Consider the following 18,080-nt stretch of genomic DNA (forward strand, 5'->3'; position numbering starts at 1 on the left):
AGGGATCTCATAGTATATTTCCCAAAGTTAAATAGATTACCTTTTACTCCACATCGCATCCAGATAATTTCTCACTATAACAACGGTCCAGATTAGAAAATACGTCTTCCACATCTAACGTAAAGAGGCACTTGCACAAAACTTACATGCAATGCCGACTATCGAACCTTATCTCTTATGGATGCTGTAGAGCCGGAAGAACTTAGAATAAAGTAAACCCATCTCACTACAGCGCACGTGTGAAATTAATCTATCAATCTGGACTGTCCATATAATGGGCCCTACTACAGATGGGAAACTCTTTAAGATATAGATATATAGGACAATCTTAGCCATCTAAAAAGGAAAGAAAATTTTTTAACGGTCAATGTAAGAAAATGAAGAGAAATGACGACAGAGTTTTTTTAAAGTTGATTTTCTACATACAGATCTTAAGTAATGAGATAAAATATATAGACGGTCCGGATTGAAATATCATGCTTCCACGCGTAATTAATCTGGATGGGTCCACCATATTCACTGTATAATCTCTCTGCTTGTTATTGTATCCTCGGGCCGAGAACGTGTACGTGTAATTCCTCTGGTCAATATAGGGAGATAGAGGAAGAGAGTCTGCGGCTCTGTCTAATCGAGTGGCGAAGGGGTGGGCTTCATATGAAGCTTCTTTCTGTGGTGGTGGTCGTCGTGACCACGAGCTTTTGATATACCCCACCCCAATCCACAACACCTCCACAAGCAGCTGCTGCTGCAAAACGAGAAGAAGAAGAAATCAAAACCGTTCATGGATCGTTTCCCTTCCATCTCTTCTCTCATCCAACTCCGCAAGGGTACGAAACTATCTACTCCCTCTCTTACCAGATCCATTTCTCCTCTCATCTCCTCTCTTCTTCTTCTCTCTTCTCTCGCGATGTTTTTTCAAGATCTATCAGTCGCGATTTCCTGACTTAGTAGGGGAGGATTTTCGCTCGTTTTCTTGCGGTTTTTGTATGATTTCGTAGATCAGGATGTGTTTCTTGGAGATTCAGCGGCGGGCGAGGGGTATTTTTGTGCTTATTTCGTGCCGATTTCGTGTCCGAATGCAGATCTTGCGTTTGCTGTTTTGAGATTTGCAGCTTCCGATCTTGAAATATTTCGTTTTCGTTTTGCGTTTTTTTTTTTTTCCTATTTTTTGTGAATTTTTATGGGGAATCTGCGTGTTTGATCTGTTTTTGTGGAGGATGGGACGGTCCGGGCTGTCCGATCGGTTGGATCTTTTGTTATGTTGATGTTTTGGTGTGAGATTCCATGGATTAGAGAAGAATTGCGCGGAATCTGATACTGGTGGTGGGCCATGACAATTTATCGCCGTCAAGATAGTTCCTTTAATTAAAGGAAGTAAATTGAGGGATTCTTGATCATTATGAAATCCCATCTTGCATGATTTTCTCTGTTTTTTTTTTTTTAAAAAAAAAATTCTATTTAAAGATCTGGCAATAGATTCTTAGATGAGATGCTTATGCGATTCATGCAATGATGGATTGAAGCGGCGACCCGCAGCGCATGCGCCTTCCTGGCCCATGCATGCTCGATCAGGGCCATTCACCAGGTGGGGGCCAACGTGAAAAAGCCGTGCCGCGAAATTCAGGGTGGCCTGTGGCCTGCATGTGTATTGCATATAGACCGTAAGGTCTTTTTCTCTCAATTGTCCATTTTCCTAATGCATGTGTGGCCTGCTGACCTGATGAGCGGACTGGTCTGATTTCTTCGCCAGGGGATGTTTGCCGTGGGGCCCACCTGATTAATGGGCTGGGATCTTGTACGCCAGGTTGGCATGCATACTCTGAATTGCCTCGTTGATCCATCGTGCATGGATTGATGTAGTTCTCCTCTTACATGCGTTTGTCTATAATGATTCGGTTCTTTGTCGCATATTGTTGGTTTTTTCATGCCTCTGAAAGTTGCAGTTGCGAACACACAACGTGTCATGTCGTAGGGTGGCGCGTTTGGGTGTCTATTGAATCCCAATTGGGACGTAAAATGCACCTTTTTCAGGATTAGGATTTATTCCGCCTTGTCGTTTGCGGCAGCACTGAGATAGGCAAGGGTACAATGTTTGGTGAATTGAATTGCAATTAACGGTCGAACGGAGTGGAAGTAACCAAACAAAGCCCATCATTATGCCCGCCCCGATTGATTGGCAATGCCATTTTCATTCTACTTTTGATAATATGATAGTACAAAGCTGTACTACTGTATTACCAAAGTAGGAAAAAAAAAAGAAGCGGCCCTTTCAATCAGGGTGGGTGTAGAATTCAATTCCTGTAACGAAATGGTAACTAGAGTCCTCAGTGTTATGGGGGGCTCTACATCGACAGACATTATTGCGATTTGAGGGCTATTTTCACATTATGTAATGCCATCTAACATCATTAGTTTTAGCCATTTGCTCTCGACTATAATGGAATATTTGCAAATTAATCTGCTTATGCATTCAAACACAGTCTAAAACAGCTTAGGCATAGGGCATGGATCATTCAACCACCATAAGTAGTGAGTTTCATATGAATTGGATGATCACAATTAATGTGTCTTAAACCAGTTATCAAGAGACTTAGTTTTCTGATTTCCTGGGTGATCACTCGAGGGTGGGTAAGTCATTTTCTTTTGTTTCTCTGCAACCGGGGCCATTTTCTTTAATTTCTCTGCAACCTGGGCTTATCAAAGCTGAATTGTACACGGATTTCTAACATTGGATCCAGCAAGTCTCTTTTGTGCCCCAAATGGCAATTGGCGTTTGGTTGCAGTTCAATCAGGATTTGAAACGTTGCTTCTCATGCTTTAGGTGGGGCACAAAGGCAAATGATTCCACCCGTCATTGGGGGAATCATCCAAACACACCCTTTATAATATTTTTGAAGTCAAAGCTGGCTTGGAAAATTGCCATGTGATTGAATTTGCTTCCTTCTTGATTCCTTTATACTGATGCTGTGGTTCTTTCGATGTGAATTGATATGCAGGTTTGGGGTAATACCGTGGTGGAAGTTTCCTTCGCTGTGTAGAAAAGCTTTTGTATGTACGTGGTGTCATTCATTTGTATTTTGAATAAAGATGAGCTTGTCTGCTAAAGGTTTTTCGACCAACAAAGATACTAAGTTAAATACATCAAATAAGAGCACAACATTAAATCCTAATGCGGCGGAATTCGTTCCTTCTGCTCTTCGATCGCCATCTGGTGGGACTGCCAACAATACGGACGTGATGAGGCTTGATGCTTCTGGAGCTTCTAAGAAAGCAGTATTTGATCGGACAGAATCCTCCATTTCAAACAACTCTGATGATGAGGTTCATCAGTACTGGCGCCGCCAACTTCCCGATGATATTACACCTGACTTCAAGGTCGGGGGAGAAGATGAGCTGCAAGGACCTGGGAATATCTCACTCGCTGGTTTGTCCATACATGACGGAATTGAGAGTTCAAGGTTCTCTCCATTGGCAGGCAGTAGCCATTTTTTAAGCAAGCAGCAGGAAATAATGATTCCTACATATGGGGAAGATCAGTCGGCTGCTTTCATGAATTTGCCAATAAGTACATGGGACAAGCAGTTTGTGAACGACGATCAGCATTTTACCAATGGAAGCGAGGGGCATCCTTACAATGGGGATTCTAGTGCTGGTTTCCTAAGTGATCTGTTAAGTGAACATGCTATTTTGGATGATACGGAAATCAACCCAGTGGAGCTTTTGGCGTTGCAATTTCCGGGTTTTGCTGCAGAAAGCCTTGCAGATGTGTACTATGCAAATGGATGTGATTTGAACTCAACTATTGAGATGATGACACAGCTTGAGGTATGGTTTGTTCATCCAAACTGTTTTTTGTATTGGTCAAGAGCTTTCCTGTCTTTCCTGGACTTCCAAGTTGGAATTTTTTAGAAATTACTACTTAGGTAGTCAAAAGAAAACAAATTACCAAAACTTCTACGGACTTGGAAATTTTCTAGGGTGTCCTTGGAACTTTGGTAGCTAATGTACCTCCTATGTTCCCCACAAATTTCTGTTACAGCGAAGCTCAGTCACAGGAATCAGTGATTTAAAAAAAAAAAATAAAATTAAAAACACTAATTCGATGGTATTCTGTCTTATGGAATTTGAAGATCTCTGATTATATGCTGACTGGTTGATATTTTGAAAATTATATTGGAAACTGTTCCTAGAAGTAGCAAATCAGAGATTGTCGTTTTCAAGATTTTGGCTGATGGAATTTAGAGAGAATACAAAAGTTTACTATCAAGTAGCTGATGCTCTTTTTTTTTTTCCTTTTCCTTTTCTCTTTTCTGTTCCCATTGAGCTAACCTATTATCTCTCTCTTACCCTAACCAATTACTCTCTCTCTCTCTCTCTCTCTCCCTCTCTCTCCCTCTCTCCTTCTCCCTCTCTCTGTGTTATTACAATACTTACAGAAATTAATGGTATGTTCGATGATTTTAATCATGAATGTGTGCTTCAAACAATTTCTCTTAGGCTGTTCTTTTCGCAAAGATTGATAATCTGTGCACCATGTTGGACTATAGCAATTTTGGATGCCAGATTCAGATGCTTTCTACTTTGGATCTCTCAGTTCACATGGAGAATGGATTCAATAATGATCTTGTAATTCTATGGGTTAAAGTGAAGATAGAAGCCATCTGGGAGGCCGTCATAAACCCATTTGGGCTGTTTCTTCCTTTTGTTCCTTTTTTTCATTTTTCTTTTCGTATTTTGTTAATGACGAACATGCACATTGCAAATTTATTTTTATATAATTGGTTTCTTCAAAATAGATCTTGATTGAATTATTACTATTATTACTAGTGTTGCTTTTGTTGTGAGCTCGCAACTGTTTCAAAAGATCTGGTTCCTGTGACTCTGCTTTTATGTAACAACTTTTATCTGTACATGTGGGCGTGTTTGGTGATTTTGTTTTATGAAGGTCACCCTTTATTAATTTCTGAATTCGGGGCATATGCCATCTCAACATGAAGTTGGGAGGTCGTAATGCAATGATACCACTTTTTGGACCCACAGGTATGTTGCTTTACATTTTGTGAAAAATAAAAAGGAATAGATTACCTTCTTGAGAAATGTGATGCCGACTTGCAAGAGTAGAAGTCCTACTCTCCCCACGTGTGCATATGTGGCTTGGCAAGGTTCAGGCATGTCTTGTGGAGCAAAAAGGGGCTGCCCAGCCATTTGGTTGGCTGCACGTGAATGAAGAAAATGGATTATTTTCTTGAAACATACATTATTTTCTCTGTGGGTTACTCAGCCCGTGTTCCATTCCCCCCCATACATTATTTTCAGCCGGATTTTCATGCTACGGCTCATAAACAGTGGGGCCAACCTGATGAACAACCCCAGATCTCTCACACTTGCCACAGGAGTAGGATTGGTGCGATGCTGCTGTTGCTAGCAGGCCTCTTGTTGCTTATGTGTACAATGCTCCAAAATGCATCAGCATCACTTCCATCATCACCTATGGATAATCTGCAGATTAGGGGCGTTCTCTTTTATAATCACTTCATTTTCAACTGCAGCTTCAAAATGATACTGGTTTTAATCAGAACCTGAGCCCGAAGACGCTGCCAACTCCAAACCTGAGTGCACTAGACTTCCCTGCACTTCCGGTTCCGGATGCTCAAAATGGTCTGTCAAAATACGCTGGGGATGATCTCCAACAAAATGTGAATCCATATCGATCCATTGACAAGGATAGTCTTCTTCTTTTTAAGTCACCTTCTTCTGGTACATCTAGAAGTGCTACAGATTTTGCTTCAGCTGTCCGAAAAATTGCATCTCAGGATTCCAGTCAATGGAAATACGAAAGAAATGGTTTGGCGGATGTTGGTGTCGGCAGCAGTAGAAGTTCACAACTTCTAGCTAGCTCGTACAACGGTCATGGGAGATCTGTTTATGGAGATAAATTGCAAAGTTATGGTGCATCTCGGGCATCACCAGCTTGGCTTGACACTGGAGATGCAGTGGGTAATATTCCTGATGACATCTTTATATGCATGGCACCAGAACATGAAGAGTGTCCTGATGCGCCATTTTGTACACTTGGAGCCTGTCATTCAATGATCCAGAGTGGGAGGTCTGAATCAAGGAATGGGGATGCCTCAAAGTCTCGCAGATTGGGAGGTCCGAACCCTTCAATAAGTGGCTTACTAATAGATATGGTTAAGAAAAGAAATGTCCAAACAGGCTAAAGATTGGTCGACGGGGTCTTCCAAATTCTAAATCAGTAAAAGATTTCATGGCATCCCCCATCCATGGCAGAGCCCATTTGGTCACTAGTCACATTGTGATGCATCCGGACCCTATAGTGCTGTCAACGGGTCGGGTTCAGTTGGATCATATAGTCCCATTTGGTCACTAGTCACATTGTGATGCATCCGGACCCTATAGTGTTGTCAACGGGTTGGGTTCAGTTGGATCATATAGTACTTGTATCCAGGCAACCAACTGGGTTCTAGACTTGCCAGGTCTGGGTCTAGTTCTTGAAGACTCGGACCCAGATCCGATCAGGTTTGGATACCCATTGGGTCTTGGATATAAGTCTTGAAATGAGTTTGGGATGCATAGGAGCATTTACATGGTTGGGCCCACAGATAAATGGATTAATTCGCACATAGATGTGCCACTTTGACAAATGTTTGGTGTGTAAACGGGTTCTCTTAGTGTGTGTGGCTTAGGAAACCTCATTTGTTTTGCTAGACTGCTAAATATGTATCAAGTTATGTTCAAAACTAATTGCACTTGACTAGATCTGACCCAACCCGGCTTTAACCTGGTCCATCACATGGACCCGACCTGAACATTAACCAGGTCTAAAAGGTGAGATCCAAACCCGACCCAATTTAACGGTTTGAATCCACCAGGTATCCATTGACAGCCCTAGGACCCCATAATTTTCCCCTCCCCCTGCGTTTAGAGCAGGGTTTTCTCTCATTCTTTCTCCTCAACTCCTTTTTATTTACTTCACCAATTTGTTGAGATGGCAGCAAGTATGTATTCAGAGTCAAGGGAGGAAGCTCGTGATCATGCAAGACTTCGGAATGCATACTTTGAACAGGTAATCTACATGAAAATAATTGTTCTGTCTACTTTGACTCCTTGGAATTTCTTTTTTCATTCCATGGTATTGACCATAGCAAATCCATACATCATTCATCATAATATGCCATCAAGAATCTCTGCTTTTTAATGAAGGATGTATGTTCACATAAAGGTTTTTCATGGTTAGGGATTTAGTTTGAGTCTCTATGTAAAGGGTCCTTATGTAAAAGAAAACCCTTTGCGGAGAAATTGAAGATATTTTGTAAGGATCATTTTTGGGCTTATATGGCTTCAAGTCTTCAACTAGTACTTGTAGAAACCTTCCTTTATACTGTATGGTTTATGTGGGCCTTAAATTTATCATTGACTACCTAGATTGGAAATAATTCTATCTTAAGTTGGGTGGGAAGTGGTGTCTAGAGTAGCATGTGCAAAAAATAAGGGACATGGTGTGGGCTGTATCTAGAGTAGCACGTGGAAAAAAGAAGAGAGAGGCTGATAGGAGACACGGTGTGGGCTACATTTAGAGAGGGAGGGTGTGTGCTGTCTAGAGTAGCACAAAAAAAAAAGTGACAGGGTGTGGGCTATGTCTGGACCAGATAGCACGTGACAAAAAAGAAGGGAGAGACAGGAGACGGTGTGGGAGGGAGGGAGGGAGGGAGATCCTAGCCTCTGACAAAATATATCCACTTATGATGTATTCATATAATCAGATCAGAACGATGTTTCAGTTTACAGTTGTCATCATCATCATCTAGACCATAGGTCAGTTTCAGAATGATGTTCCAGTTTACAGTTGCCACTCCACTCTATCAAGGGCCATAACATCAGTTAGACCATAGGTCATCAAGGCCTTTCTTACTACCTCCACCCACGCTCTTTTAGGCCTTCCTCTTGCCCTTTTAGAGCCCTTAATTTGTACCAACTGACTCCCTCCATGGCACATGACCAAACCGTCTAAGTCTACTCTCACTCATCTTATTACCTATTAGTGCTAATCTTAAATTTCCCTAAATGCGTTCATTTCTAATTCTATACTTCATTCTCTTGCCACTCATCCATTTCAACATCTCAACATCTTCATCTCAACTTCACTCATTACATGAATATATTGTTCCTTAACTGGCCAACATTTTGTCCCATAAAGCATGGCTGGTCTTATAGCCATCCTATAAAATTTCCCTTTCAGATTGAGTGGTACAAGACGATAACATACAACTCTAGAGGCACATCTTCATTTCTTCCGCCCTGCTTAAATTCTATGGGCATCTTTTTTCGATCTCTCCGCTCATGAATTATTGACCCAAGATAATGAAAGTGGTCATTTTGGGAAACTTCTTGGTCAACAATCTTAACTAATTCATTGTTCCCACTCCTATTGTTACTAAAATTGTACTTCATATACTTGTTTAGTCTGACTAATTATAAATCCTTTAGATTCTAAGGCCACCCCTCCATAATTCTAGCTCTCATCTTATCAATCTAAACTGTGCCATTTACCTTTCAAAAAAAAAAAAAAACTATGCCATTTGCAAACAACATACCGCATGGGATCTCTTCCTATAAATGCCTCATTAACTCGTTCATAAACAATGTGAAAAGGTACAATCCCAATGCTGACCCTAGTGCAAGCCTACAATAATTGGTAACTCACTTGTCTCTCCGCTAGTGGTCCTCACATTTGTTATTGCTCCCTCATACATATCCTTAATCATATATTTATATCCTCCTAAGACTCCCTTCTTTCATAAGACCCACTAGATTAACTCTCTAGGGACCCCATCCTGAGCTTTCTTTTAGTCAATAAACACCATGTGTTGATCCTTCCTCCTCTCCCTATATTTCTTCATCAATTGTGTAAGTAGGAAAATAGCTTCATTGGTAGACCTCCCCAGCATTAAACGAAACTGATTTTTTAATGCATTCATCTCATGCCTTAGTCTTTGCTCAATCACTCTTTCCCAAAGTTTCATAGTATGGCTCATAAGTTTAATCTGCAACTCTGTCTCCTTTATTCTTATAAATAGGTACCAGTACTTTTCCTTTCATTCAGCTGGCATTTTCTTCACTCTTACAATCTTGTTGAATAACTTTGTCAACCAAAATAACATGGTATCTCCCATACTCTTCCAAACCTCTATTGGTATACTATCTTATCCAGGGGCCTTTCCTGTTTTCATCTTTCTCAAAGCATCTTTCACTTGGATATCCTAATCTAACAAAAGTCCTATAGACTCCGACGTTATTTAAGTTTATGGCTCCTTTATCCCTATACTCCTAGTGTGCTTGTCATTTAACAAGTTCTAAAAATAGCTTCTACCTTTCATTGATCTCAATTGACATTCCACCAAATTATGGATAACAAGTTGAATGGCTTAAACTGAGTTACTTGCATTCCAAGTGTACAATTTCTCCATGCCTATGTATCAACCATCATGTTCTACTATTGTAACAAAGTTTCCTCTATTTAAAAAATAGGTGTCTTTGGTAGAAAGCAAGCATTCATCTATTGAGATTTCTCTAAACCTTAACTGTTTGCAAATTCCCTTTTGAGGGTAGCGTATAATAGTTTGCACTAACATGTTGAAAGTTGCCTTGGGAGTGATGTTTGATGAACACGTACGTGTGGGCTCCTTAAGAAGAACAATAAGGATAAAAAGAAATCAGATTAAGGATATTGTCAGGGCTAGTGTTCAAATATGGCCTCCTCACATGGTTGGACCCTTGGGCAAATATGATAAAACATCGCTAACGTCATTAGTTAATTACTTGCAATGCATTTGCACGATGGGTTCATTCCCCCCGCCATTTATTTTAATTGAAAATGAAAAGATAACTGAAACATAGATAATTGATTGTCCAAGTATTTCTGCTACATAGGCTACTCTGTTCATTTCACTGGCTGTAGGGATGTCCAAAAAGAAGGACGGAGGAGTTGGCGTCTTTAGACTTAAAGTGATAAATGACAACTCTTAAGAACCAAGAGGGAGTGAGAGAGATAACCTTGGTGGTGGTTGGGTGTGCTGATGATGATTGGGCAATTCTGGAAAAATGTGACTGAAAACTCTTAAGAATTAAGAGGGAGGGAGAGAGAGATATAACCTTAGTGGTGGTGGTTGGGCGTGGTGATGATGATTGGGCATCAAAACGTGTTCGTTTTCTATGAGATTCTGGAAAAATTTGACTGGAAATATCAGTTATTTTATTGTTATTGAACTGGGTGGATACTTTTTTAACAGGCAAGACAAGCATATCTTATTGGAAACAAGGCTCTAGCAAAGGAACTAAGTGTAAAGGGGCATTTGCACAACATGCAGATGAAGGCTGCTCATGGGAAAGCTAGCGAATCCATTTACCGACAGAGGTTGGTCATTTTCCAGCTCTCTCTCTCTCTCTCTCTCTCTCTCTCTCTCTCTCTCTCTCTCTCACACACACACACACACACAAAACACGTGCGCGCTTGCACACATGCATACACCTCTCTAGGGTGTTGTTAGTAATGTCCCCAAAGCTTTAAGTTGGCATGCAGACAGTCAGTTGTCAATCTAGATTATCCACTCATCCATACCACCGGGGCAGGCCATGATGCAGTAATCACATCCAATTGTTTGATCCTAACCCCTTGAATGTTGGCATCTGTTATTGTAATTGCCCGGCCTTTACATGTGCCGTATCCCATGGTTAGCATCAATCCTCTAACCAAAGTGCTTCTTTGAAATCATAATCAATACACTATGGAGTATTTGAATGGATGTTTCAAGATGATGTACCAACCTGGTTTGTTTCTCCAATCAGTCTTGCCCTTTTAATTTTCATGACATTGATTGGATGGCTAGGGTCATCCAGTCAATGCAATTTTGCATCATGACCTGCGAATGGTGTTTATGGAATGCATGGACTGGATTGGCTTTTGGGTCTCATGTGTCATTTAGAAGCTTTCGGAGAATTTCCAACATGCGTGTTCACACAGTTTATAATCAGTGGTTGCACAACAAGCTGTTCCATATGCATTCATAAGTGAGGCTATCGGAACCTGGATATAATCTTTATGGGTGGGGGGGACATCAAATGGTGTGCACACATATGCCAGTTTGGCATTTGGGGATAGCTAGAGTAGCATATGCATTTTTTTGTTTTTTATTATTCAAAAATCTGTGTTCATACTCTACACATTTTTATGCATCCATGCAAGGCTGTTACATGCATGTGTTCACGGACCCATGTCTTAATGCATGCATCTGTACCAAAGCTTGTCATGATTCCGTCAAAGCCGCCTCTTATTCTACCATTAGGGAGGGAGGGAGCCGTGATCTGGACTGTTCACCTGATGGGGTCCAATGTGGATGGACTACTGTCTGCCTGTTGCACAGATGACATTTGCCAATATCTTTGCCTGCAGTGGTCACATCAGTCATCAATTGGGCTGTTGATCCAATCAGTGAAACTTCTTTTTGCCATGGATGGTCCATGGTGGGGCCCGAGCAGTGAACAGTCTGGATCATGGACCATATCCCCAAGAGCTCACGCACAAGACCGAATGGATAAGCCCACCAAGAGTTTTGTGAGGCCTCCGTGCTCGTAGACCCCTGCCCATCCACACTCAAGCACATATACCAATATGGTAAACGTGTGCCAGATCCGAGCATTCGGTAATGTGGGTTCCCACTGTTTAAATCTTCTGACCTAAAAATCAGGACGGATTGATGGCAAGAAATTTAAGCATCCACCATTTATTTTGTGCATTGTGGTTCCCCACCTGAGCAGTGCAGTCCATTTATGAGCCAGAAGATCTAATCAAGTGGCCTACCTTAATGTAAATCTCGGATCACATGTTGTTTGTTTACGAATGGGCAGGGTTTCACTCTTGCTTGTGGCTTAGCAATCTCCATTCAACGTCATATGTTTTAAAATTTTAGGCTACATTTAGGTGCAGCTATGCTTGCTTAGCTGCAACCCAAAATAGCATTCGGTTGTTTTGTTTTGTGTTTTGTGTTTTGTGTGTTTTTTTTTTTTTTTTTGGGTCTTTAGCTGGAATCGACGGACCATGGGAGAGGCACATAACTGGGGCAGTTCTCCACCGACCCTTTTTTCAGGAACCCAATATCTCCTGAGCTCCAGAGTTATGGAAGGGGACGGGATCGATTGATCGACTTGCATGGGTTGCACGTGAGCGAGGCCATATCCAAGCTTAAGCACGATCTAAGTGTCCTGAGGAGCATGGCAAGGTCCATGGGGCAGCGCCTGCAGGTCTTCATATGCGTGGGGACAGGCCACCACACCAAGGGCGCCCGGGCCCAGGCAAGGCTGCCGGTCGCCGTTGAACGCTACCTGCTGGAAGAAGAGAGCCTCGACTACACAGAGACGCAGCCTGGGATGCTGCGTGTTGTGATATATTGACACTGTAAGGTTTACATACAGAAATTCCATACTGTCCATTCTTGTGTAATGTGTATATGGGAGGAAGAGAAAAAGAAAAAAGCAAAAAAGAAAGCAGCAAGGCCTGGCCATGAAAGGGGAAAAGCAAAAGAAAAAAAAAGAAAAAAAAAAGAGGGATTACAAAAACATTGTACCATTAACGTTAAACAGCGGTCGCAGCCGTGTCAGATTTTGGAAGTTTTCCGGCAGGCTGTGCGTGCCGTTCCTACATCCTTTTTTTTTTTTTTTGGTTGTCTACCTGATAGCTAGAATTTTATTTTTATTTTTAACCTTCATTTCTGTTGATTTTCTCCATTGCTTGTTTCTTTTTTTCTTTCTTTAAAAAAAAAGAAATTTTTTTTTTGAGAAAATGATTTTACTTCGAACTCATTTTCCATTTGTTTTTACGAAGCGTCGTCATACATGCATGCGAGCAGGTGCGGTGAATTTCGATAGTGGTTTTAAGGCTGGAGACTCGGACGTGTATCGTCTGTGTTTATGACAGGGAAGGTTACAGTTATACATCTCTTCATTTATAGTTCTCTGATATTTACTAATTTGCGTCTTTATCTATTGGTATGACTCAACTACACCTCCTTTTGTAAGGGACATTTTTTCCACACGCTCATGCCAGCACACGAGACAATGAGCACTTGAACCTATGATCTTAGTGTTGAAACTCAGTATACCACTAAGCCATGAGTGGGGACCCTCCTTTTGTAAAGGACATGATGCTTGTGTAAATGCAACCGGCTTTTTTGTGGGACGAAAATGGCTACTGGCTCATTTAACTCAACTTTGGATGACACGCCTAAAACTGCATTGAGTGATGTTTTCAATATCAGTATCCTGTTTTGACCATGTTTGGTTGCCCTGCTTTCTCAAAGGTTGGTGGACCGCCCGGATTATGTTTTGACCATGTTTGGATGCCCTGCTTTTTCAAAGGTTGGCAGACGGTTCGGGTCATGTTTTTACCAAATTTGGATGCCCTGCCTATTCAAAGGTTGGCCGACCGCAGGTGTTACACTGAAGTTTTTGGTGGAATTCATTCCATTCTGTGGCAGGGTATGATGGCTTGTTAACAAGCAAGCTTTTACAAGTCAATACCTTTGGCCTAAATCAACCCAATCATAACCATCTGATTTGTGGGGTATGCTGTAGATATGGCATAGGCCAGCAAGCTTTGCTACAATTGCATGGGAAGCAAGGGCAAAAACCACGAAACATCCTGATATGGGTCTGTATGGGCAGTGAGCGATAGAACACCGGGAAAAAAAAAAAAAAAAAAAACCTTGATGGAAAGCACCATCATGACTCATCCTCCTCGCATGAGGCATTCATGTAGGCTATCTAGACCATCAAAATTGTGGGGTATGTTTTGAATGCAGAACATGTTGAATATCACGGAAATCAACCAATCCTAACCATCCAATTGATAGTTATTAAATGGACAGTTGGAAGCAAAATAGTGAGTGGTTCAAATTCCATGGGGGCATGGCACAATGGGGTCATCCAACTGGTGGGCTCTTCCTTGAATGGTCCATTATTCAGGCTCTGGTCCATAATTCAAAACCTCGCTGATGGGACAATCCCCACCATTCGGCTCTCACCAACAATGTTCAAAGTATTGGTATGGTATGTTTTTTAAATGCAGGCAATATGGAGAAATAATAGAATTTTTTTAATGAAATTTTAGGAGATGTTAAAAATACACATATTTAGAAATTAAAAATTTACAAAAAGAATGCATATATAAAAGTTTTTATTTAATGAAGCCTAAAAAATATTTGTTATACATGAACAAAAAAGAATGCATAAACCAATTAACATGCAAATAAACATGCATAACGCATTTATAAATTATACAAATAAGAATATAAACACGATCCACATAATAAAATACACACGTATGATGATCCAATCATCTAACCATCAATCCATCTCATCTATGCATCCAACCATCTGTCCAAATAATTTTTAATAAATAAATTTTTGACGATATTAATACATTGGCAATATCAGTGAGACCTGGAATTAACTAAATGGAGAAAATTGGCGGTCTTGATACATCAGTAATGAAATTTTTTATACGAGCGGGAGATACAGATAATATCGAGGATACTATCGTAATACCGAAGGTACTCCGAACAATATTCACCTATGCTCGAAATGTTAGTATGCATGACACTTGAAATCGAAACCTAGTTGAGTTGACTCAGAAAATTGGGTGAGTTTCTTGAAAAATGGGACCAGTTTCTTAATGTTATTAAATATTGAAAGCATAAATAATATATGAATAATGTCGAGTTGTGCCAACTTGAGTCGTCCTTTTTCTTCCCGAGTTATGCTGAGTTCATTGCCACTCGAGTTTGCATGCACACGTGCAATGGGCCAAGGCATGGTTTCTTTACTTGTTGGGCCTGATGTCTAGGCCCACCAAAGCCCATAATCAGCCCTACACACTCTCCCATCAGAACTCATCAGATAGAATAATAGTAATGAGAACATAAACAAACTACATTGACTAGATTACACTAAAAAAACATAACAAGGAAAGAATACAACAGGGTTTTAATATTTTTGCAATTTAAACTGCACCCCCTACACATTTGAGTGTGTTCATACCATCCTCTCGACCGTCTGATCCTGTGGTGGCCCACATCATCCCATGGTGGTTCTGCACGACCGCACTGACGGGCTCCACATCGCCGGCAACATGTACCTCCTGTTTGTAACCCCATACGCGTTAAAGCTAACATTGCTCTTGGGGTCCACTAACACCTCCCCGGGGTAGCCGGGATAGGCTCCGGGCCCGAAAATACCAGCACAGGCCGTTACGGCCTCTAATGGCGCCAGCCGGTCACCCTGGAAGTAGCCATTGTTGAATGGATTTGTCGCAGTGCCAGCTAGTATAGTAGCGATATTTATGATCATGCCGTCGATGCCAACATCACCGTTGGGTGCACCCAAGGGTGCACTTGGTGGGCCATATGGGCCCACACCAAAGGGCCATGCACATTCCCCTACACACTGTTTCCTTGCATTTCCAATCCACCCAAACATTACTCTAGAGTGGTTAGAGATGGCCAATGTCTCATGGTAGCCACATGATCCCACACAGAACCTGTCCACACCTACATCCTCAGCCGTCAATACTAAGTAGATGCCCTTATGACGGTCGATCGGTAGGGCCCACTTGGCGATCGCTCCACGTACCATCTTCTGTATGGCGCGTCGGCTTAGATAATGTCCCAGGCTATAACGCTCGTCGTGTGTCTGTTTCGCCACACGTACTCTACGAGCCACCGTTGCACCACTGGTGTCCTTGTACTGTTTGGTGGCCCACCACCATGATCGAACGGACAGGTCCATCAGTTTAGATCGACTGTTGAATGATTTGAAGAAGTCCAGGATGATGGACTTTTGGTGGACTGTGAAGTCGCCATACCAGATAATGTACACGTTTATGTGGCCTGGGCCGACGATTAGTGGGCCCTTGTGGTATGGTAGAATCAACGGTTGAGGAGGGAGTAGAGAGGACAAGCTTAGGGAGGGATGGTATGGGGGTGTGTTGGAAGAGATAGAGATTGAGAAAGAGAGAGAAAGGAGGAGAATACTGAGAAGAGCCATTGTAGAAAGATTGTATGGGAAGGTTTGATCAGGGTTGCGTTTTTATATAGGGATTTTTACTTAAAAGTTCCTCAAGCTTTATGATTTTACCACATAAAGCCTCTATTTCTGGGATAATAACCAAAATGCGTTGTATATTTTTTCTCTAGGAAGTGGGGAATTCCAGAATTGTGGGGCCCACGAGGTTTATATTTCACATCAAATCCGTTCATAAGGTGTATCTCAGCATGATGATCATAGGTGCGAAAAATCTAGCCTATCAAATAATCAGGTGGGCCACAGATAAAATGATTTAAACTGCCCAAAAACATCCAAATTCAAGTGTGGCCCATCTGATGATCAGCCTTATCTTTGCTTCGTAGGATCCTTATGGCGGGTTGCATCGATTGGACGGGTTGGATGGCATACACAAACCACCCAAGCCGCTCGACTGCAATATATGAGGTTATTTTGGTCATTTCAATAAACAAAGCCTATTCCAGTAAATTCAGAAATCCTGAGGATAAAAATTCCTTTTATAATACAACTGGGGATTAGGTGATGGTTGTCTTCCAACATGAGAAAGCAAAAAATGTAAAATGACTCGTGCGAGTCCCACTGCAAGGGACGGACCACACGCGCCCACGTGGCATGCATGACAGAGATCTGAGCCACTTATCACATGGGCCCCACATAGTGCAAATTCCCCAGTAAAAAATTCAGCCTTGCAGGCCACACAGGTACATCGCCTGTCGACTGTTGGCTGATTCAGTTTAACCGTCCATTTCTTTTGTGCATGTGTGGCCCACCAATCTGATTTTTGTCCTGGACATCTGCATGGCCTGCGCCTCCCGATGAACGGCTTGGATCTCTCACCCATGTGCTGCATTGGTTTTTATGAGCCGCGAGTATGATAAAATGCGGTTCAACTCGCGCGAGTCAAGGGCAGAGATGAAGTATTAGGAAAATGATCATGGCCCACCAATCAACCATTCCAGGCAGCTGCCCACCGTACCTTGTTTTGGGGCCACTTAAATAAAGACGTGGAGTCCTTTGTGGACAGCACTAATGTAATTATATTCACTTTGGTTTTGGAAGGATTTTAAAATTCCTGCCTTAGCTTTAATTATACTCATATCTAATCATTTATAATTATTATTAGCCATTTTAATTAGTATTAAATTTCAGCCGTCCACTTTAGACTCCTAAGCTCTAGAGAATTCGATGAGTGGTTAGGAGTGCAAGTTTCAAAACAAGTGAACTGCCAAAAATATCTGTACTTACATTTGAGAATATATATATATATATATATATATATATGGGAAAAGGTTCTATACGGTCGAGCTCATGGGAACTCCCCATGAGGTCGAGCTGTGTGGGCCCATCATGATGTATGTCGAACATCTACCCCATCAGTCAGATGCACCATTCCATAGTGGGCCTAGGGTTTAAAAATCAAGTGAACATGTGACTTTTGTGGGCCACACCACATACAAAAGTTGAGAGGGGTTACCCTCCATTAAAACATTCATAATTATTTTTTGGGCCCACTGAGATGTGGTTCACAAATCCAGCCCATCCATTATGTGTGTCCCACTTGGATGAGGGGTCAAACCAAGTTTCAGATGCATCCAAATTTCAGGTGGGCCCCACCAAGTGCTTTTATATGTTTTAGGCATGTCTTCACATGATTTTAGATGGTATGGCCCACCTGAGTTCTGTATACGGCTGATTTTTGGGATATCCCATAATTTAAAGGGAACCCATCAAATGCGCGGTGTTGATGTTCGACATACATCATTGTGGGGCCCACACAGCTCGACCTCATGGGGGGTTCCCATGAGCTCGACCGTATAAAACCTTTTCCCATATTTTACATACACACACACGAGGATGATCGACGGTTAAGTCGATGAGGGCCCACTTACATGTGTTAATCACGGCTGAAAAATGTAAACTGAAGCTCTGTGGGGCCCACTGTGATG

General features: G+C 41.6%; 2 protein-coding genes across 3 annotated transcripts; one reads left to right on the forward strand and one right to left on the reverse strand.

Moving 5' to 3' along the window:
- Positions 1-601: 601 nt before the first annotated feature.
- Positions 602-12,792, forward strand: LOC131227561 (polyadenylate-binding protein-interacting protein 7). 2 transcript variants are annotated; one of them, XM_058223361.1, is made up of 6 exons: positions 602-827; positions 2,997-3,825; positions 5,577-5,997; positions 7,017-7,087; positions 10,311-10,435; positions 12,165-12,792. In XM_058223361.1, exons 2-6 carry the CDS (start codon positions 3,088-3,090, stop codon positions 12,466-12,468), a joined length of 1,659 nt encoding a protein of 552 aa, XP_058079344.1. In that variant the 5' UTR covers positions 602-827; positions 2,997-3,087; the 3' UTR covers positions 12,469-12,792. The 2 variants fall into 2 exon arrangements, with proteins under 2 accessions (XP_058079344.1, XP_058079343.1); XM_058223360.1 differs by having other exon boundaries at positions 603-827; positions 5,550-5,997.
- A 2,195-nt stretch (positions 12,793-14,987) lies between these two features.
- On the reverse strand, positions 14,988-15,733 carry LOC131228001 (protein EXORDIUM-like 2). Its single transcript, XM_058223815.1, has one exon. The coding sequence runs from the start codon at positions 15,703-15,705 to the stop codon at positions 15,148-15,150; it is 558 nt and encodes a 185-aa protein (XP_058079798.1). The 5' UTR covers positions 15,706-15,733; the 3' UTR covers positions 14,988-15,147.
- Positions 15,734-18,080: the final 2,347 nt, after the last annotated feature.

This window comes from Magnolia sinica, chromosome 15, assembly GCF_029962835.1.
Source record: "Magnolia sinica isolate HGM2019 chromosome 15, MsV1, whole genome shotgun sequence".
Taxonomy (NCBI): domain Eukaryota; kingdom Viridiplantae; phylum Streptophyta; class Magnoliopsida; order Magnoliales; family Magnoliaceae; genus Magnolia; species Magnolia sinica.